The 22,910-nt window shown below is 45.9% G+C and overlaps 1 protein-coding gene across 2 annotated transcripts in view; it reads left to right on the forward strand.

The window, feature by feature from the left end:
- The first annotated feature begins 5,505 nt into the window (after positions 1-5,505).
- Positions 5,506-22,910, forward strand: part of BICD2 (BICD cargo adaptor 2) — a 300,929-nt gene continuing 283,524 nt past the window's right edge. For both annotated transcript variants that reach the window (XM_078661607.1, XM_078661606.1), the window contains exon 1: positions 5,506-6,042. In XM_078661607.1, coding sequence (XP_078517733.1) covers positions 5,794-6,042 — 249 coding nt within the window. In that variant the 5' untranslated portion in view covers positions 5,506-5,793. The remainder of the gene's footprint in view (positions 6,043-22,910) is intronic.

A 22,910-nucleotide genomic window follows, 5' to 3' on the forward strand; every position in this document is an offset into this window, starting at 1 on the left:
GATTTGTCATGGACCAATATTTTATATGAACTAGGAGTGTGGATTTGGTTGTATGTGGAACAAATGAAGTATGAATGATGAAAATATGCATGAATGAACAGCAGGGTTATGTTTTACACAAAATTAATATATGTTACTTCTCAAGCTAGACTTAAACCAAGTGCTTATGGGACAACAATTTGAGTTATATGTCTATTTTCTTTTGTATTGTTTAACATTTAGAAATTGACAAGCAATTGTTGAGTGATTGTTGGTAATTCTGGATAATTAAATTATAAAATATAAAAAAGTAACAACTAAAATATATTTTATATTCAATATTTTTGTGGGCCACATATATTTTTGAATGGACGTATAAGAGATTTGTGAAATATTTATAGATTAATATGGTTACCAAGGTATTAATCTATAGGAATAGTTTTCCCTGCCCTAGGGACCAAATTTGGAAAGCAGGGGTACCTACTTTGTTATATTTTGTTCACTGAGCCTCTCAAGGAAAAGGACCCCTATACCTACATGTTCAATTCAAGCAATACAAACCAAACCGAACACTGTGCTCCAGAACTGCACCACTTATCATGTGTCACCTCACCATAAAAAATCGGTAGGAGGCACTGCTTTCTCAGTACAAGCTGCCAGGCACTGGAACTCAAAACTAGGAAGCATTAGGAGCACAGGGCCGGACTGACTACCGGGCAGTTTGGAATGCTGCCGAGCTGGGGGCCGATTTCACTGCAGTGGGGGCTGATTTTGTTCATGGAGACCTGCGTGTGCTTCGAAATAATGAAAGCAAAATTTATTTCGTTTAGTACATGCAGGTCCCCATCAACGAAATCAGGCCCCAGCTCAACAGCATTCCAAACGTCCCGGTAGCCCGTCCGGCCCTGTAGGAGCACCCAGGAGCGCATGCACTTCTGAAGACATTTGAAAACATGGCTATTTCCGAGATAAGTGCAGCACCTGCAGACATGCAAAACAGCCCAGAAAACAGTCATACCCTTAAGCACAATCCTCAGTTTACAACCCATGAATTGTCAGAAACACAACCAGCAACTTTCACTATGCAGGTAAGCAAAAAAGGGTTCACCTATGGGTCGTCGTGACATTATATAGTTATGTACTTCCATATATAATAGTTAAGGCCCACAGTAAAACCAAAACCATAATATGCAGTGGTCAGCAACAAATCGAAACTTATACCTATCAAATTCACATGCTACATATCTGCTATGAGGGTCGCCCATCACCAGCACTGCACACCCAATAAAACCAAACATCACCAAATGAGCAGGCATGGAATAACTGAAGAGATCTGTCACACATTACTGGAGAGTTTTTGGAACACTTTAATATAGTCAGTTCAATGCAGGTCCTAATTATCTATACAATCTGACCTCTTCTTGACATCTCACATAGACAGTCAGACATGGGAAGATACTGAAAATGCCCACCCCTACAGATCTCTCCACTTCCCTCTCCCTCTAATGATGCCAGTTTAGGACTACAGCTATAAACAAAATCTCGGATTAGACAGCCCAGTGCAGTAACCAGCAAATGAAATGCCACAAAGGAAACTGCAAAGCTGTTCAAAGATAACAGCAACTCTCACTTCATCATCCAATACACTGATATGTGTTGTGTTCTCATAACACGATAAGCGCACCTCAGTGGTCGTCACGCACAACATGGAAACACTTCCCACATAGGATCAAAACAAAGACAAGATCTTTCTAACCACACACCCTATACAGTGTAGTGTGCTAATCATGTAGTCAAGCGCTCCAGTGCCACACAATGGGTTAATGAGCGCTATATAAATGCTGCAATACATACATACTTACATCAGTGCTTTAAATGGGAAAAAATAAGTGCAGGTACTCATTAACATGAGCTAGCGGTGTAGTAAGTGGGCGGGGCCAGGGGCGGGGCTAAGGGCAAGACATGATGATACTTAACAACTTCTATAACAGTTGCACCACATAACAAAACACATGATAAATGTGTGTATATAAACAAAGCAGGTTAATATTACACACAATGAAAGAGAAATGCGATAATATGTTAACATTTCCTTTTTTTGCAATAGTTACACCTTCTTAATGCCATACTGTTAAATGCTGTTGTTTGGCACAATACTATATATTTTTGAGCATGTGAGGAAACTGAAAATACCTCCACTACGAACCAAAGCTCTTATGGCACCAAGCAAATGAAGCAAATCATCATGACCCTCCCCAGAAGATATTTCTTGTCTCTTCCATCGATCTATCCATTCATCCTACCATTTACCTGCTGATGTCCGCCATTTACCCTTTACATTCTGTTGTCTATTCAGTTTTTCATCCATCATTCAGTTTTTCACCATTCTGTCTGTCCACCCTTCATATCCAAACCTATCCATCCATCTTTAAACCTATCCATTCATCCTTTCACTTATCCATCTCTTTATCCACCCTTTCACTCATCCATCAAACCTTTCTCTCATCTATCCATCCACCCTTTCATTCCATCCACCCTTTCATTTCATCCACCCTTTCATTCCATCCACCCTTTCACTCAATCCCTCCTTTCATTCATCCATCATTCAACTTTTCATCCACCCCCCTCACTTTCATTCACCCATCCAATCTTTGACTTATCCACCTATATCCACCCTTTTATCCAATCATCCACCCTCTTTCACCCATCCATTCACTCATCCATCCATCCATACATCCACCCTTGCTTACTCATCTATCCACTCACTCACTCACTCACCCACCAACCCTCCCTACTACAATATTTATGAACCTTTGTCACCAAGCAGACATGTACACACAAAGTGCCACCCATTTTTCTTACCAAAAACAAGCATTCAAATGCAGGCAAATACACATAAAAAGCAGACACACTAAAGACTCCGGTATGTTAAAAGCCATGTCATACTCTTCATCATGGCTTTTTTAATTGCCACTACCAGGGGACTGCCATGATTCCTATGTTTGTGCAAATGCAGAGGATAGTGTGAATGGGGTTGACAGCACAGGGCCTAAATGGACCGCGTAGCTGCCAAGGTTTCAGATTGCTATGTGTGACATTTTCATATTTTCATTGTAATTGTGAGTGCCATTTCAACGACTATGAGTGACACTTTCTTTCCCGCTAGCAAAATTAAGCAAGTAAGAGGAGGGAATCATATAAATATCAGAAAAAACATCCATTTGAGTATAGCTGCTAATGTTTCAGATTGCTTTTGTGTGACATTTTCATAGATTCAGTGGATTTACGAGAGTCAGGCAACAACTAGATGTGCAACATTTAGAGTGGCACTTTCTTGCGAGCATAATCATGGTATGCAGTCAATAGAAATAAACAAATATCAGAAATCACCCTCATTTAAGCAACAAGGAAGTCAAACTCTGCAGTAGGTGCTTTTGAAGCTATTCAAATTCTAAAAAAAATCAGCACCCTCCACCCCAACCTCAGCTTCAGGTGTAGCCAAACCACATGTAACAAAGGGATCTCTGTGACAAAAGCAGCAACCCACTGAGCTATCCACATACAATCAAGTACAATACAATATGCTTTTTTTGAAGGAGGCATATTAACCCTCTACGCTACTTAATGGTCAGAGTGAAAAGTGCCAGTGGAGAAAACTCTGACCTCTCTCCAGCAGGAACATTAATCACCTGACTTAGCAGGTCTAACTATGCTGACAAAATTAAGGGTGCTGCTTCGTAGTGTCACTGTCAAGCAGGGATGTTAAACGCTTGGCACTACTAATAAATCAGCAAAGCTGCTAGTTTAGAGAAAAGGTAGCACTGGGCTGGCGGTGAGTGTGGGGCAGAAGTTAGGCTCGGGGCTGGGCACAGCAATAGCCCATCATGTCGAGGTCAGGAGGAGGTGAGCAGGTGATCGAGTCTCGAACACCGGCTTCCTCCTTCAAGTCCAAGTAGCAGGAGAATTCCTGGGTGCTCTGGGGCCCAGCTGGCAGGCAGAAAATGAAACACCCTGCCACAGCATGGGCGGCGACCACTGTGTGACAGAGCAAGATGGGAGCCAGGCGCATCTAAAGGAGAGTGTTAGGAATGTGGGGAAACAATGGGCTGGCGGTGCTAGTTTTGAGCATATAAGAACGCCTTCTATGCACAGACCGGGTAACTGAGGCATGTGGCGTTAGGAAGGTAGGTGCATCAGTGCGGAAAGCAGTTAGATTAGCGCTCCAGGGGCCACTTCGATCGCATCGTCTGGGCATTAACCCTCTGATCCAGAGACAGTACGGGAAGTGTGAGAATCCGCTCCTGATAATATGTCTATCTATGTATAAAGTGTTACCCTGCACGGAATTTTCCCTACCTGAAGTGCTGCTTTGAAAATCACAGCGCACACTGTAAAACGAATCTCGACCCTGCTCTGTCCAGCACGGCATGACGGCGAGCACCAGACATTATTCAGATGAGCCCTGCTGAATAGCTCAGCAGGGGCTCAGATCAGGAGACAGAAGCGGCGCCTTTGCTCCCAGAGACACGTCCCACTCCTGCTCGCCACTGCGCCGGCACTCACAGCCACTAAGCCTACCTTTTCATGAGTACCGGTACTCTCCTCGGGCAGTAGAGAAGTGCCGGTACTCAGAGCGATAAATTTAAGAAGTGCCGGTACTCAGTACCGGTGAGTACCGGCCCATTTAAAGCACTGACTTACATACTACTAAAGTATTAGCAGTGCAGGTGTGTGTTTGTATTTTGTGCAAGCACTTGTACTACAATACAACAGTGCTTTATCGGCAGGACTAATATAGAAGTATTGCTATTGTTTAGTTCGCTATTAATATTTATTTGAATCTGAGACTTCATTCCTATATTATCAACTGGATGAGCGCAAAGGGGGATACAAAAGGGCACTGGTTATTTACTATGTAATTTATTTGATCCGTAAAATTTGTGATCTGGATAGTATCTGTCAAGTTTTTTAAGACCCCGGGCTAGCGGGCAGCTTCTGTAGTTATAGTTACACAGCATTCACTTTGTATGGCGTCGGTCAGTGGTCACCTAGTATGATTCATAAGTTTTGCTAGTTAGCTTTTTAAAGTTGTACATTTACTTTCAAAGTTTGAGGTCGCTCCTCCTTATTTTGGAGTGCATAACAACGTGTCTTATGATCGTCTGTACGTTTCATGTTGCATGCAGCGAGAGCGGTTTATCAGAATCTTAAAAGCGGTTATATCACAACTGTGACTTACATACAGGAAGCGCGCTCGCAGTTTGGGGACTCAGTTTGAAACAGTGCAAAGGGCTGTGGCAATTCCTCGGCCCTGCCTCCAGGGGTCAGCATTAACAGAGGAAGCCACTGCCGCTATGACTTGTCCGCTGAGCATTCCTCCGAGAGGGCTGGGCTGTCTTGCCCCCTTTCCCGAGACTCGTGCTCCATGGGACATGTAGTCCCTTGAACCGCGCGCGCAGCGCTGAGCCGCGCTTTGGGGACCGCATCTCCCAGGGCGCACCGCGGGCTGTTTCATAGCCTTGGAATGACTTCACTGCGGTCTGCCCTGGCACCGGCAGACAGTCCCTGTCTCAGCAGTGCGGGGGTGTGAGATGGCAGCGGGACGGCAGTGAGGGGGCTCACGAGGCTGCTGCGCTGAGGGTCCTGCGTGTTCATGGCAGGCTGCAGCCGGGAGGGGACGCCGCGCTGCTGAGCATCCCAAGGCTGCGTGACCCCGGCATCCCCTCCTCCGGCTCCGGGCGGTAGCAGCGCCTCCTCCTCCCCCCCTGTCGCGGGCTGCCCCTTCCCCGGGCAGCGGAGCCTCTCGACCCCGGCATGTCGGCTGTCCTGACTGCGGTGGAGGAGGAGGAGTACCAGCGGCTGGTGCTGCAGGCCAGCGCCGACTGGCTGCGCGCCGAGGTGAAGAGGCTCTTCCAGGAGCTGGGCGAGACCAGCCGGGAGAAGATCCAGGCGGCCGAGTACGGGCTGGTGGTGCTGGACGAGAAGCAGCAGCTCAAGCAGCAGTATGACGAGCTGGAGCTGGAGTACGAGACCGTCCGGCAGGAGATGGAGCAGCTCAAGGAGGTGGGTGCAGCCCTGCGCGCTGTCACTGCATGCGCCGCAGCGCGATGGGGTCTGTTTCTGCAGTCCGGATCTGTCTATGCGGCGTGCAGGATCTGTCACTGCGGTCTGGATAGATCGGGCTGTGTAGCGCCTTGAGGTCTGTCTAAGCACCCCGGGAAGATCTCCCACTGTAGCCCTTTCTAATCACCCCGGGGAGATCTGACACTGTAGCCCGGGGAGATCTGACACTGCAACCCGGGGAGATCTGACACTGCAACCCGGGAGATCTGCCGCTGTGGCCCTGGGAGATCGGACACCGTAGCCTAAGGCCACCTGTAATCCTTTGCGTTGATAGCCAGGGAGATCTGTCCGTGCGCGCACTGCAGCGCGAGGGGGTCTGTTTCTGCAGTCCAGGTCTGTCTCTGCGGCGTGCACGGATCTGTCACTGCGGTCTGGAGAGATCGGGCTGTGTAGCGCCTTGAGGTCTGTATAAGCACCCCGGGGAGATCTCCCACTGTAGCCCTTTCTAATCACCCCGGGGAGATCTGATACTGTAGCCCGGGAGATCTGCTGCTGGGGCCCTGGGAGATCTGACACCGTAGCACAAGGCCACCTGTAACCCTTTGTGCTGATAGCCAGGGAGATCTGTCCGTGCACGCACTGCAATTCTGGGACTTTTCTCACGCTGCGTGATACACATCAGAGAGGATCTGTCGCCATGCGTTGCAGCGCTAGTAATGGCACTGCAGGCCCCTAAGCTCCGGGAAATCTATCACTTTATTATGGTCTGTGGTTCTGTGAGATGTTTCAATGCATGCACTGCAGCTCGCGTCGTTTATACTTTGCGGTCTACGGTTCTGTGTGATCTGTCACTTCACATACTGCAGCGGAGGGGCAGCTCGCGCAAGCTATAGGTTCACGAGATCAGGTTCTCTGCGTTGCTGCGAAGTAAGATCTGTCATAGGGTACACTGCACCTCGTGGAGATTAATCACTGCATTCACTGAAGTTTAGGACGATCTGTCGCTTTCTGTGCTGCAGTGCACGTCAGAGCGGCCCAGGGAAACTGGCAAAGCATCCTTGTGAAATATGTCACTGTGTGCGAGCTATGTCGCTGCATGTACTGCAGTTCATGTGAGTTCACAGAAGCTCCGGCTGATCTGTCACTTGGCCTTGCAATTCAAAGAGAATTGACACTTTATGTACTGCAGTGTTTCTTCCTGGTTTACAGTACAGGAAAATTTGTTGCTGCATGTATTGCAACTTTGAAAAAGGGTAACAACATGCACTGATGCTCGGGACATGAGTGACAGCATGTTGTGCTTCTTGAGATGTGTCACTGCACGCACTGCAACGCTGTAAGATGTCACTGTGTATACCACAACTCGGGTAAACCTTCCTCTACATGTGCTGCAGCACAGTGAGTTATTTCACTGCATCCCCTGCAGCTTGATTAGAGTACTACCTACATGCAGTGTAATCTTAAGAAATCTGTCATTACATACACTGCAGTTCATGGGGTACTGAACTGTGAGTATTGCAGCTCTGATAGTTCTTACACTGCATGCACCACAGCACTTCTATTGATGCTGCCGACTGCAGTGATGTACTGCACCTCATTGATGTGCAACTGCAGCTCAGGGACTTCTGTTAGCTCTCTGCAGCAGAACTGAGATGGGGTGCTGTCACTACATGTGCTGTGAGGTTGGAGTTACAGCTGCAGTTCTGGGTCACACAGCTGCACAGATCGAAGCCATTCGTCTCCAGAGCATGCATCACTGCATGGAAAATCTGCGTTATTCTAGCAGTTATCCTCAGTGGAGCCTTAAACACTTGCAGGTGCTGTACTTTTGTCAAATCTGATAAAACGTGCGCCAGCAGTGTACTTCCAAGGCATCTTTCATTGCACGTGACCACGACACCTCCAGAAGTTCTGACAGCGCATAAATAGTGCAACCCGAGGAGGTGGGGTGCGTGCAAGCAGCGCAACTCGGACAGATCCGATGCCACACGAAGGCCCGTCAATTACAGGGCAACTGACAGCGGTGCATATGATAGCAGAAGAAAGCAGCGCAGTTTAAAGAATGCATGGCGCACATCACTTGAGGGAGGTCCGTATGGGGGTGGCGTGCAGACCAAGAAGTCCTCCACTGCTGGGCATAAATCCTGCTGCTGCGGGTCACGTATGTGAGCGCCTGCAGCCGGAGAGGTTTGCCGCAGTTTCAGGAGGTGAGAAAAGAGGTGGGAGGGTTGGAGGAAGTGGGGAGGAGTCACCGCTGCAGCCCCAGGAGGTGGGAGGAACTCGGCTGGCCTCCAGCTGCATGGAACCTCTGCAACCCCAGGAGGTGGGAGAAACTCATGAGGGCCTACAGCTGCATAGAACCTCTGCAACCCCAGGAGGTGGGAGAAACTCATGAGGGCCTACAGCTGCATGGAACCTCTGCAACCCCAGGAGGTGGGAGAAACTCATGAGGGCCTACAGCTGCATGGAACCTCTGCAACCCCAGGAGGTGGGAGAAACTCAGGAGGGCCTACAGCTGCAGGGAACTGCTGCAGCTCAAAGAGGTGGGAGGAAAGCAGGCGGGCCTGCGGCTGCATGGAACCTCTGTAGCCCCCAGGAGGTGGGAGGAAGTCAGGCGGTGATGCAGCTTCATGGAACCGCTGCAGCCCCAGGAGTTGGGAGGAAATCAGGCGGTCCTGCAGCTGCATGAAACCTCTGTAGCCCCCCAGGAGGTGGGGGGAAGTCAGGCGGTGCTGCAGCTTCATAGAACTCTGCAGCCCTAGGAGGTGGGAAGAAGTTAGGCAGTGCTGCAGCTGCATGGAACCTCTGCAGACCTAGGAGGTGGGAGGAAGTCAGACAGTGCTGCAGCTGTATGGAACCGCTGCAGCCCTAGGAGATGGGAGCAAGTCAAGCGGGCCTGAATCTGCATGGAACCTCTGTAACCCTAGGAGGTGAGAGGAAGTCAGGCGGTGCTGCAGCTTCATGGAAACGCTGCAGCTTCATTGAAACGCTGCAGCCCTAGGAGGTGGGAGGATGTCAGGTGGTGCTGCAGCTTCATAGAAACGTTGTAGCCCTTGGAGGTGGGTGGTAGGAACTCATGCGGGCCTGCAGCTGCATGGAACTGCTGCAGCCCTAGTAGATAAGAGGAAGTCAGGCGGGCCTGCAGCTGCATGAAACCTATGTAGCCCCCAGGAGGTGGAAGGAAGTCAGGCGGTGCTGCAGCTTCATGGAACCTCTGCAGCCCTAGGAGGTGGGAGGAAGTCAAGCAGACCTACAGCTTCATGGAACCACTGCAGCCCTAGGAGGTGGGAGGAAGTCAGGCGGTGCTGTATCTTCATGGAAACGCTGCAGCCCTAGGAGGTGGGAGGATGTCAGGCGGTGCTGCAGCTTCATAGAAACGTTGCAGCTCTAGGAGGTGGGTAGTAGGAACTCATGATGGCCTGCAGCAGCATGGAACTGCTGCAGCCCTAGGAGATAGGAGGAAGTCAGACGTGCCTGCAGCTGCATGGTACCGCTGCAGCTCAGGCAGGTGGGAGTAAATCAGGCGGTCTTGCAGCAGCATGGAACCGCTGCAGCCCTAGGAGGTGGGAGGATGTCAGCCAGGACTGCAGCTGCATGGAACCTATGCAGCCCCCAGGAGGTGGGAGGAAGACAGGCGGTCCTGCAACTTCATGTAATCACTGCAGCTCAGGGAGGCGGTAGGAAGTCAGGCGTTCCTGCAGCTACATGGACCCGCTGCAAGTCAAAGAAGCAGTAATAGAGGGGGTGAAGGTGGCGATTACTGCCTCTTGTGTCCACTCCAGCTCGAGGAGACAGGGCTAACTTGAGTGACCAGTGCTGAAAGTTAAAGAGGTGACAATATTCCGGCTAGGTCTGTCACCGTGTCAGATGTGACTAAGGCCAGTGACTGTTCACTGTATACTGTGAGTGGGGACTTCTGCTGCATAGGGAGTAAATGCTAGCAGGAGCTGCAGAGCTGTCAAGAGGGTCTTTGTCTTGTCTGACAGATTCCATAAGTATTACATTTTAATCTAGTGGCTACTTTGCATTCTGGGACTTGTGGTTGCAACGTCCCCATGGCCTGCAAGTGCTTTTACGCCCCTGTTTTCCAGTTTCACCATAGACGGCAGTCCTGGTTGTCGGTGTTCAACATGACTCGTTTCCTGGGACTGAAAGGCGGGCGCAGTGCCCCTTAGGATAAAGGTTTGATCATATTGACTACATTCCACTGGAACAGGTCTGCAGACATGTATCGCAATGTAGTGTAGCGTTCAGGTTACTTAGTGTTGCAGTGACATTGTAACTGTTGTGAACGCTGGCTGTGCTGTTGTTAATTAATGTCGTTTGGGAGTTTTCTACTTGTTTACATGTATTTCTGTAGGGCACGGCTGTTATGCGCGATGGTATACATTTGCTGGCTAACGTTAAAAGAGTCTGTACAAAGGCCCCCTGCAATCTGACCCGAGGGGTGCGGTGTATCCAGCCAATAGGATTTGGGTACTCCGTTTTGCTGGCAGACACAACAGTACCAGCATGCTGTACTGACAGCTCTGTACCGAGCCTGCGCAGTCGATCTACGATTACTATGACCTGCCAGAGTGGCAGCACTGCGTTCCTGACGTTCTGGTCAGCGTAGCGTTAGAATTCACAGACATGTGACGTGAGGCGCGCAGTTTGCGCAATCCCTTCACGCAAACGTGCTGGTACGCAGCTAAACCTTCGACAGCTTGCGTAGCCCTCGCTATTCTCAAAAAGAGCACGCAGACAGCGCGCCAGCGGCACGCTCTGCCCTTCTGAAGAGGACATCTGGCGCGGTTCACGATGCAGTCAGATGGACAGGGGGAGGGGCGGCAGCCCTCCGCCTTCAGAGATGCTGAGCTTGCTGCAATGACCGTGAGGCCCGTGGGAGGATCGTTTTCTCCTCAGCTGACGTAAGCTCGCGATGGGCCACTGTTTCACTTCATTGAATCACCAAAGTAGAGACAGATGCAGTGTAAAAGCCCCGTGATGTTACAAATGGATGCATGCATTCCATGTGACACCCGCAGTGTTCTACCACACGAGACGACTATGAAATGTTTGATTATTAACTGAAAACTTGACCTCTAATGCACCCACTAAATATTTTGATGGGTGGGTCTAATGTCTTTTTCCACGGAATCTTCTTGTGACTATACTTTTGAAGCGTCAATTATTTGCCCAGTGAATATTTTTACATCTGAAAATAAACTTCTGTTTGCCTTGAATTTGCGGATCTTTGCGGGACATAAAATAGTATTGCAGGTGCAAATTAAGGGATTACTCCTGATAATATACACGATCTGAATTTTTTAGGAAGCATCTACTAGCATAGTAATACTTTAATACAAATTTATTTTACATTTAAGCATTTTTAGTCTGTGGTTTCGTAACGTTATATGCACCACTTACATAACCAGTCACAAGATGTGATTGGTCACCCTTTCAATTAGCAGTAAATATATTTTTTTGGCATGTGTTGTAGCAGTGGCCTAGATTGTAAGAACAGTGGTGGATTTAAAAAAAATTGTTGCTGTAGCAAGTAGATTTCATACATGAGGTGCCCCGCATACGTTTGTGTAGTCTTAACATTTTTGGATTGACCCTGGATTACATAACTCAAGCTGAGGGATATGCGATATGTGTACTTGGGCAGCACACTGTACAATATTACAATATAGTTTCACACTTGCACAGTTTCCACATTATGTTTCTCCTATGCTACAATTCGAGTTTTAAGGATATGCATCTATTTAACCATACTCATGTGACATTTGGTCAAGTGCGGAAGGCAGGATTAGAACCCAGGTCTCTGGGGTCTAAGGCCAGGAGGCTACTTGGCCACTAGACTAAATCTGCTCCCTCAGAGTAGGATGGTTCTCTCTGCTGTTAGTGCTATATATATTTTCTTTCCGTGTATTCATTCTTGCACATTTGAGCCCAGAAAAGGCCCCTCTCCGCTGGGAAAAGGTTGTGCCTAGTGTGGGGGTCATAAAGCAAAGTTATGTTTTTAATCTAATCGAATATTGCCATTTTCAGTTACATTTCTTGAAAGAATAAACTATCTGTTATTATGTATTTTACTGTTTTACTCATTAAAATGTAAGTGTGAAGAATGTGAAGTTCGTGGAATTAGAATCATAGTTAAACATAGAAAACATCTTTCCAAGCATTTCTTTGGGGACTCATGTGTTATGACATTTGCTTGCACCTGAGTGAAATAGAACAGATCTCCGTGTTAAGCTAGTTGAATGGAAGAGATTGGCCCATATGGGCTGCATTTGAATTGAGCCACAAAGCTAACTTCCACCAGTTGCACTTACGGTTTGCCATATTTGTATCTGGATTGTGTTGGTTTTGATATGGGGTGGTTGCTTGCTCGTTGGCTTTGAGCAAAAGGGCCAATAAGATTCCAAGAAACTCTAAGCAAGCCAATGACTTCCCTTTTGATTTAATAATGCTCATTGATAAGAGCTTCGCTTGTCATATTATGGTTACCGCAGACATCCGTAAGAAGACTTGTGACCATTGAGTAGCCACAGCCAAAATATTTGTTTCAGTCCAGCAAAGTCATTTGTAAGGTCAACTAGTACTACACTTGGTCATGTATCCAATTATCCATCTTGAATGATTCTAGCTGTGTAGGCATGTATGTTTGTTGGTTAAAAAGGTTTGTAGCATACTGTCCTGATAGTGCTTCGCTGTTTTTTTTTCAGGTGAGGCAACTCACTTTGTGTTGCAGGGCATCAATTTATTTACATTTTTGTAAACAAACCTGTGCTGATTCAAAATATCTTTTCATCATCCAGTGTGGGCTGGGTGGACTGTCATAGAACATGAAACTTGCCTACTGGTCTGTCAGTTTTTGAAACATTCTGTGAAAATGTTACTAAGCGTGGACTTCGGAAATACCCCCCCGCTGTATTGTATGGGTTTGTGGCACAGAACAATTTGCTATGTTGAGATAGGAACCCATATCCTTGTGAACTGCCTTCTTTAATTCAGTACCCTTTAAAACCTCTTTAAGTTACAACGAAGCTGAAAATAACTCTCTTCAGGTTTGTTGATTCACAAAGAGTTTTAGTATTTAATTTTTTTTTATCTTCGATTTTGGAATCAGAGCACCACGTGGTTGTGAATGTGGCATCTCTGTGTTTCATAACATATATCTATTTGTGTGCCATGTTATTTTCAGCACTCTTCACAGCAGACGCCAATTATTCAATATATATATATCAAACGTGAAAATATATTCTGTGTTTAGTTATTCTTTGCTATTGGGTTTTAATTGTCTGTGGATCACAGCAGTTCACTTCTAATTGCAGATTAGCCGTTGTTTCCCTAAATTGAAAATATCAGAATGTGTGCTGTATGAATCACTCTAACCTAACATTATACAGGGCAGAGCTTCAATGACTGATGCTAGCCAAGTGGTGCAATGTTGTTTAAGCTGTTGGAGTCAGAGAGGGCAATGCAGTCAAATCATAGCTTGGATAGCCTCCCTGTGCCTTATTATGTGACTTTCGCAGTGCCATCTTTTTGTTCTTGTTTGTTTTGCTCAACATGATTCTGATCTTACCATAACAGCCTTTGAAACGTAACCCAACTAAAGATGGCGGTCTGGAGAGCATGGGAGAAACCAATATTCCGCTTTCATTTTTGTGTACACAGTCTCAGATAACAGCCCAGAGACGCTGTCTAGTGATGTATTGGTTTTGTCCAGCCCCTGGGGCAGGAAAGAACAGGTGTCCTCCAAAGCATCAGTAACAACTTTGCAAAGGAAGATTCATATTTCAAAATAATGTTTGTTGATTCAACATGGATCCGTCGTGTCAAGCTGTGTCCTCTTCTTAGTAATTTTTGGTTATAAATTGTACACTTAGGAGCACCCATAGTTTTGTACCTGTCATGCCAATGGCTCTTGATCGCAAAATACTTTTTTGAAGAAACACTTTATTTAGTATGTTGTTATGCTTCAAAAGACTAAAAGGGAAAGTCTCCTGGTATTTTATTTTATACAAATAGACTGCACCACCCAGCGTGACCTCCCCTATCTTCATTCATCTAAAAATGTTGGTTTTGGGGTGGAGTAATCTAACTTCATTTGATGTTATATCTCTTCAGATCCTGGCACGCCATGCGCCCCATTAAACATATTTAATGCTTGTAATAGGACCTCTGACACAGCATCTTTCAGCAGGCTGATCCCTTCCATTAAACATGTGAGAGTGAAAGAGGCAGATTTAGGGCAAGGGGCATTGACACTATGACACGTTGATGACCTTACTGCCCTCTCCACCCTCCACACATACAGTGTGTGGTGAAATGCTGCTCTGATAATTTAGAGGCCTTCTCCAGCAGTTGCCAGAAGCATATGGATTTCAGGGGAACCATGACTGATCAGGAGCAGATTACCGTCAAAGTTCAACACAAACTTTCCCTCCACGGGCCCAACATTATTATTATCAACATTTGCAGGACGTCAAGCGAGGTGGACAGTTTCATGGTAAAAAAACAATGCGTGATGAAACTGTGACTTTAAGAAATAAAAAAAAAATACATATTAATATAGCTGTGAAAATATTGATAGTTTTAACAGCATCTCTACAAAGAATTGATTTATCACTGTCAAATAAACTCGCAGCCAGACTGTCACTCGCCCAATTTATGTAGGTAAATCATAATCAGTGAGATAAAAGGCTGCCTCCATAGCTATGTTATTCCGCTGTAGTGTCCGAATGCCATTGTGCTCAGCTAACCTGTCCACAAACAGAAGAGCTTCAATTTTATGGTGAAAATAAGTTCCTGGTATGTGGACATCTACTCAGACAAATTGCTGCAAATGAAATAAATTACAAAGTGTTGAGCTAAGTTCAAATAAACATGTTTTAAAATAAAACACAGCACTTCCAGAAGCCTAGAAGTCTGACGTGCTTTAATGCATAAGTAGGAAATTGGCAAGCAAAATAATAGGCAACTATTGTCATTTTAGTGGAACACAGCTCCCACCCAAAATCCAGTGGGAGCATATAGCACTAAAATCTATTTGATTTACACTCTCTTTTATTAGGGTGAACAGAATTTTAAAGTAAAAAACCGGGACATTTCCCAAAAATAGAAGAAGGACTACAATTTTACTTCAACACAGAAGGACAGTGCTCCTTAACAGAAAAATACAGAAAAGGCAGTGAGAAAATACATATAATGCCATTTTTAAAGCCAGTTACATGCCTGTTAATTAAATTGCTTTCCTATAACAGCTGCTAACCATCCCTGCTTCGTGAAACATAAAAGAAATACCTCCCACACTTTTCAGTCGACCCTCTCATGAAAACCAGGACATGAGTCTAATTTCCTGAAATCTGCCGGGACAGCTGTCGAAAAACAGGGACTGTCCGGGCCAATCCAGTACGCCTGGTCACCCTATCTTTTATTCATTCTTCTCTCAATGAAAGTCAATGAAGGCTTGAATACATGCTAGAAACTGTTATGTTGGACGAAACATATTAATTTGTTAATTACTTACCGATGATGCCATTACTCCCAGTCCTACTCCCTCTCCTTCCTTCTTAAACAGTGAGGCCCCTTGCCACTAGTAGACCCCTCACTCTTCTAATAAAAACGTCCTCTATCTCTTCCTCGTCCTGTACGCAAACAAGCCAAACCAGACACTCAGTTGAACCGTACTGTGGGGGCCCAGGCGGAGCTTGAAGGAAGACGAGAGAGTAGGACTAGGAGGAATACTATAATCGGTAAGTAATGGAAACATTACCTCCCTCCCTCACCTTCCTTCTTAACCAATGAGACAAAGCAAGTAAATAGAAATGGACAACTGATTAGAAACACACCCCAAACAAAGGGCTCAGTGCACACAGAAACACCTCCACAACCACATGGAGAAGAAAACTTTGTGACCCAAAACAATATCAAGATGCTCTAACTCAGTAATCCCATTGCGATGAACCAAGGGAACGGAGCAACCCATGTCGCCGTCCCTCGACCCAAAGGGGTATGCAAGGCTGCGGGCAAGTGGCTCCATCACTGAGCAACAGCTCCTAACTGCTGCTAAAAACCAGTGGCAGACAAGAAGTGAAACGCGCCACTCAAGAATACAGTACAACTTTACTGCGTGCTGTGGCTGCACCATCCCAACATCACCATTGACGATCACCAGCCACGAGGAAAAGGCAGCATAGAAAGCGGACCAGCGCATTCCTTCTGGAGTCATTCCTTCAAATATCTCAAGCCATCCAGCGTAGTGTGGGAGTACAAGCAACATATAAACCCCATTGGGGCACATATATCAAACACAGCCCAAAAATCAAACGAAAGAAAACAGGGAACAAACCCGGCCCTTCTGCCACAGCAGATCCAAAATGCTGCAGAGATTCGTCCTGCCTCAACGGAAGCGCAGCCTCAGCCATCGCTGGCCCGTCAGACTCCGTCATGATGCCCCTTCCCCGCCATTCCAAGGGAACCAGGAAAACACCCCCATGCCAGGAGACCGCCGCCCGGTGCTCCACTCCGACCAGGAATTGCTTCACAGAAGTCCCCCACGCCACGGAAGGAAAATCGTCCATAGACCTGGAAGGTAAGTCTCCTTGTTGACAAAAAAGAACAGGACGAGGAGGAGGTAGGGGGCATTTTTATTAACTGCTTAACCACGGCGCGAATTCCGCAATGGTGCGTCGGTTTTAAAGAGTGGGCGGGGCCGCGTCGGCCAACGGATGTGCGCAGCACTACCGAGGTAGTGCTTGTGACGGCCGTTGGCCGACGTCCGCAGCGAACGGGTTAGAAGAGGGCGGGGTCTATTGAAGGCAAGGGGCCTCATTGTTCAAGAAGAAAGGTGAAGGCGGGAAAGAGGTAATGAGCAGAAGGCAAGATGTTCTTACTAAAAAGAATGTGAGAAGACCTTGAAAATATGATATTAATATACAAACAAAGGCAATGTGCAACACTAAAGAAAATGTCTTCTAGGACTCAGATTTACATGAAACTACGAAACATATTAAAGTTAATATGCCCTTCAGATTAATATAAATATGATATTGAAATTCAGTCATAAATCGTATTAGTGCATTGTAAGGCATATGTGTACATTGGCTCTTTCATAATAAAGCATTAGTATCAAGGCATTGAATGTTTAATTTTGGATTTTCAGTATGCACTACAGTTACAAAGATGTTGTTTCATAGGCTTCACACTCTCTGTCACTCTCGTAACCAGCATTTCCTTGAAGACCAGAATCTGAGCATGACTCGCCTTCATCCTGATGTACCTTGTTGCAGGAAGTGGTATCCGGGCTATGGTCATTGAAAAAAAAAATGCAGGATTGGTTAGCCGTACTCATTAGCAAGCAGTCTAAAATGTTAAGATAATACTGTGTTGTGGAACAAATTTGTGTTTACTTTTCAACTTATTATCACAAAAGTCTTAAGGCAACAAAGTCTCATTGTAGTCCAATTTTATGGCTAGCGTTAGTCAAGACCTTTTCATTTTATAAAATTATATGTACACTATACTTACAAACAAGGGCTTTCATGCAGTCTTTCTTCTTCAGCCATTGGTCTGTTATTGTGCCATTCATATTTTTGCTTCCGGGCCTCATAGCATGTAGCATGGGCCAGTTAGTTAGCTCACTTTAGTCATTGGCTAATATCACTGTGAGGTACAGAATTCCACCCAATCACAGGGGGCATCAACGCACATAAGGCAGTTCTGTTTCTCTCAAGCGTCCAGGAGTACTATGACAAGACAATGCGCGTTTTGTAAGACCCAAAAACATTTTTGCTTTATCAACGTTTTTTTTTTTAACATTGATAAAGGCTTGGTAGTTTTCACATCAATATCGTTTTGCAAAAACCATGACCGAACAAAAGAAGACTTGGCAAAGCTGACTGGCAGACAACATCAGACCTGTTGGTTTTGCGCCAGTGCTTGTTATTTATGTTGATAATTGCTGTCCATTAAGTCCTTCTTCAGCGCCCATTGATCTCCAAGTACAGTCCTACTACTTTTGCAGGTATTCTGCTCTGGAGCAAAACTATGCTTTGGACCATGTAACATCAGCATGGAGGGACTGAGTCATTCTACTACCTCCGTATCCATGAGCCCGGGTCCAACTAGCTATAGTGCCTCACTTGCCCTCCTGACCTTACCAGAGAAACAAGTGAATTGAACCCCCCCCTTCCCCCCGAACACAGCACTCTCGACCCTCTCAGGGATCGTGGTAACAGGACGCACCCTTTCGCTCGCTGTCTCACTCGTACTTGTCCACAATAAGATAAACATGAGACCCACAAAAAGTTTAGTATATTAATTAAAGTATCATGCTTTGAAACGTAGTACACGTGCCACAATTAGAAATGAAATGCATAATAAAAATACTGTTAGCATGATCAATTATCTAAATACCATGAATAGTGCGGTCATTTTATAAGACCGAGTAATCAAACCTCCCTCCCCTGCGAGTAAAGCTACATGATTATATGAAAGATCTCTGGGATTATTGGCAGACCCCGTACCTTAGTGTACATAGATGAATGCTCTACATCTCAGCAGATGCAGTGTTCTTGTCTCAGAATTCTTATTTAAAGTGCCTGTTTGTGTCTCATGTACTCGTCTATATCCTAGGACATGTATGCACATAAACTACAGCTGCACTCATGGATTATGTCTAGGTGATAGTGCCTGTCCAGAAAGAATAACAAGGGACATTGTTGTTTGACTTTGTCAGTGGTTCCCAGACTAAATCCCAGGGAAAGAACAGAGCACGTAAATGTATGCAGGTTCTGTCAATGTGGCACAAAAGAAAACTTGTTTATATAGTAATGTGTGCAAAGGAAAATTAGGCCTACAATGAGGCTATCGGAGGGAAAACTACAATGGACCATGCAGAAAACACACAACACTTCTGTGTCAACCCAGTGTATAGGATTTTAAATGTGAAAATCAGATCAGCCTTTCAATTTTAGACTAGCTTGTGAAATTGGCTGATGGATGGCCTTGGCATCTACATGTGATGTAAAATTCTCCCTGTGAATGTATATTAGGTTGTGGACTTCTGAAAACGCAGACGAACCAGCTCTGCAGGTTTAACACGCACCAAAACAACAGTCACTGTGAATAGTCTTCAGCCTGTAGAATCATTTTGATTTGTTTGCTTATCCTGTTCCTATAAGCAGGGCCACTGGAATTATGCACATATGTGACCGCTGCGTTTTTCGATTTGCCGCATGTGACACGTAGTCAATCATCCGCTGCATAATTTGCAGATTTTAACCAAAAAATGTTTCTATCTCAAACGGTTCAAAGGTTACAAAAAGCGCAGCGACGGTTTAGCTACGCAGTGGAAGGCCCTTTGCCTGGGCTGACTGGTCACCTTTCCACTGCTTATTACTATATTTGGATGTTGAACTGATACAAATGAGGTGCAACCAGTGTCCAGACAGTGTTGTTAATAAGTGTAAAAATTACAAAAGAAATAAGTAATACTAGCATAAAATATGCCTCATTACGCCGCATAATTTACCTCTTCTTGCTCCCACCCTCCTTGCAAGTTTCCTGGTAGTGTGTGACATTCTCTCCCACAATGCCGCGGGGTAGTTCCGCAGCACATACCGTGAGCAAAGCAGCTTGGTTGAATCTAAGGAATTTCACATACATTAAAAAAGATTAGGCTGGCGACAGGATTTAGCGCTGCTAGGAAAGCTCGCCTGGGGAAGGTGTGAATCGCTGTGATTGTGTGTGTGTGTTTAGTAAAGCTGAATGAATTTTCTATTAAAGGAACCGAATTCATTATCACTGAAGAAAGTTTTTGACTGTGTCAAAGCTTTTCAGTTGGTAGAAATCTTGTTTAAGTAATTCTCTAAGGAGAGACATTTCCTTCCTCCTGCTATGGTCTTAAAAAGTCACCTGATCCTAGCAGCAGTTGTTGGATGTGGGCAGGCCTTAGAGAACTGGAATTCCAAGCATGCTCAACAGATTAGCTTCAGGGGCCTCTGGTAAATAGAAAAGGCAAGTGCTAAAGTGCCTGAGTGTTTCCGGTTTGTTTTTATTTTAGAAAAGGTGTTTGAGTAATCTGTCTGCCTTGCAAGCATTGTTCATGATTCATCGATCTCTTTTTATGATTAAGGACCGCGATCCCTATTTTTAAAAAATGAAGGAAAATAGTGAAAGTTTTGAAGATTATTTTTCATTTATCCTCTTGCCTTGCATTTGTTTAATGAACCATGCTTTTCCAGGACCACACGTTGTGAGAAAATCCCTTGGAATGCAGCCACTCCAGCAAGATGTAAGAATGCAAGCTATCTATGTGTCCTTGCACACACAAAAGCATTCTGTGTGTCTGTAATGTAGAATATGACATGTTAAGTTGACTATTATGATAGGTGTGGGCTACACGCCTCTCCCAAGATGAAACCCTTGGAATCCCTTCTTCAGCGTAAGGTGGCGCATTCCTTATTTTATTATTGTTCTTTCCTTCACTGCTCTGCTAAGCGCAATAGATTTCAGGCTCCATGATTGGTCCAAGCAGCAACCATTCTCAATAGACAAAACAAGGGAACGTACCATTGGTGGCAGGTAGGGTGGTCTTTGTTGATTTTCTTCTCGGCGATGGTGGCTAGCCAAGTGGTCATAGTCTTGTTCCACTGCTCTATGGGGTGGGTAGGCCACACTTTGCCCAGACTCTCCCAATCACGGGTGTAAAAATTGTAAAGATATGCTATGCCACAGTCCTAAAGTCACATTGACATTTCCTTATCTTTTATGCAAGTGTTGAGCAAGCACCACACACAAGTTGTTTGGTACACACCATGTTGACTGCTTATTTTGTAATAGAAAGCGGTCTTACAAGAACAGTTGCTTGGTACACGCCACATCGACTCCTTATTTTGTTATAGAAAGCCTTCTTACAGGAACAGTTGTTTGGTACACACCAACGAACTTCTTACATTCGTTCTATGCATGATGCACAGAAAGTCATGCCTTTTTTCAGGTTCTTTGGGTCCCTTTCACACATAGTAAAATGAATGTAGCCGGCAGTGGGAGGAGCCTGGTCTAGCGGGAGCTGCAAGCATACGCCTTGCTGCACAGTGTGCAGTATGTGGTATTATTCTAAACGGAAGCTAGCTCTTAGTACACCTGCAGCCCTCTTGTTCCATAACAGCGGAGGTCGCACAAGGGTATATTTTCACATAAGTGCACCGACGCAGAAGGTATTTTGTGCATTTGCTGGAGCCCATTTCCTGGTGGGACTGTTCAGAAAAAAACCAATGGCAGAGTTACATGTTTTTAATAAAGGACATTTACGACCTGGAAATGCTGTCTTCGGATAATGGCTATAGGCTGAGCCCCTGCGCCACCGCCTCCTGCCCCTTTTTGTCGTGTGGGGACAGGCCCCTCTCATTTTCAGCGGATGTAAACAAGAACAGCCTTGAGCTGTAGGTTAAAAGCATATATGTTTGAAAACATTGGCACACGGGTTCAGATATTTGCTATTGATTCATCCTGTAGAGGTGACACTGCAAGCTCAGTGTGGCTCAATGATTGGAGCGGCAGACCCTGATGCAGAGGTCTGGCCCGGGACCAGGGTTCAATTCCCGCCTCGGCGGGTCTTGGGCGCAATAATTCCCTCGGACCTGATATTTCTCTTGCCTCGGTGCCTAATCTAATCATGGGTCCCACTCTGCAACTCTGGGCAATAGCTTGCTTAATCTCCACAACGGCCCCAACAGCGCTAGGATGCCTGGCTTCACCCTGGGGGTGCCCAGGAGTGGACACCTCACAGGGAAAAGCCAGGAAGGGTTCCACAGCGGTATGCGTACAAGTGCCTTGATGCCCTTGAGGTGATACGTGTGCTATACAAGTACTACATTTACATTTTTCTCTGTGGTCCAGGTGTAGGGCTTTAGGGTTCACTGGGAATTATTGGGGTCAGCTAAGGCTTTTCCCATATGTGAGACACTTGGGTACAGCACAACGGTTCTAGAGCGCATACGTTTCTTCCTATTTGCACAAATGGGTCTCTCGCAATACCTAGCAGCATTTGGGTGTCTGCTGGTATATTGGTGCTGTAGGTGTGCATCCTATGCGGAAGACATGTTCATGTCCTGACCATCTGTGATCATTGTCATACCTACCAGCTAGAGGCACAGAGCTGACCACCCTCTCCTTGTCAGTGTGACGGAGAGCAGCGTTAATAGAAACATGGATGATTCATGCTCTACATTCGTGTTGTCCATGTGACACCAGTGAGCCAGAGGCACATACCCGGCCAATGGCAATAGTGGGATCCGCTCTATTAAAATCTTTAAAAAAAATAAAGCGATACATTGGCGTTGGCCAGCATCTATGACTGTAGTGGTACCTGTGAACCAGAGGGACAGACCCGACATCCTTCTCCTGGTCGGTGTAGTCGAGAGCACTGTTAATAAATAAAAGCCGCAGAGCCTGTATCCTTTCCTCAGCGCTAGGAAAGAGGAACTGAGCACCCCCAGCACGCGGATGCCGGGTTCATTATCTTCATACCTCATGTTCAGCACCATGTCATGTCATGTGTAGACACACTGAGCAGGAACAGGAACTGGCAGCCGGGCCTAAATGAGATTGAAGGAAGGTGGTGGCTGCCAGATGCGGTCTAACCTGAGGCAGTGAGAAGGGAACCCTCTGGGATTTTATTCCTCAATTTCTGGAAGTAAACCAACCTCTCTCCCCTCAGCACTTGGGAACCCGCGCCTCTCTCTCCCTGAGATCTCCTTTAGGCTAATTTTCCCCTCAGATCTCAGGAAAACAACAGAGTAATGATATGCAGTTATAAGAGAGGCAGCAGAGCAGCAGCACAAAACTTGGAGTCCTTGCAATGTTAAAAA

Source organism: Lissotriton helveticus, chromosome 9 (genome assembly GCF_964261635.1).
Source record: "Lissotriton helveticus chromosome 9, aLisHel1.1, whole genome shotgun sequence".
In the NCBI taxonomy this organism is placed as follows: Eukaryota; Metazoa; Chordata; class Amphibia; order Caudata; family Salamandridae; genus Lissotriton; species Lissotriton helveticus.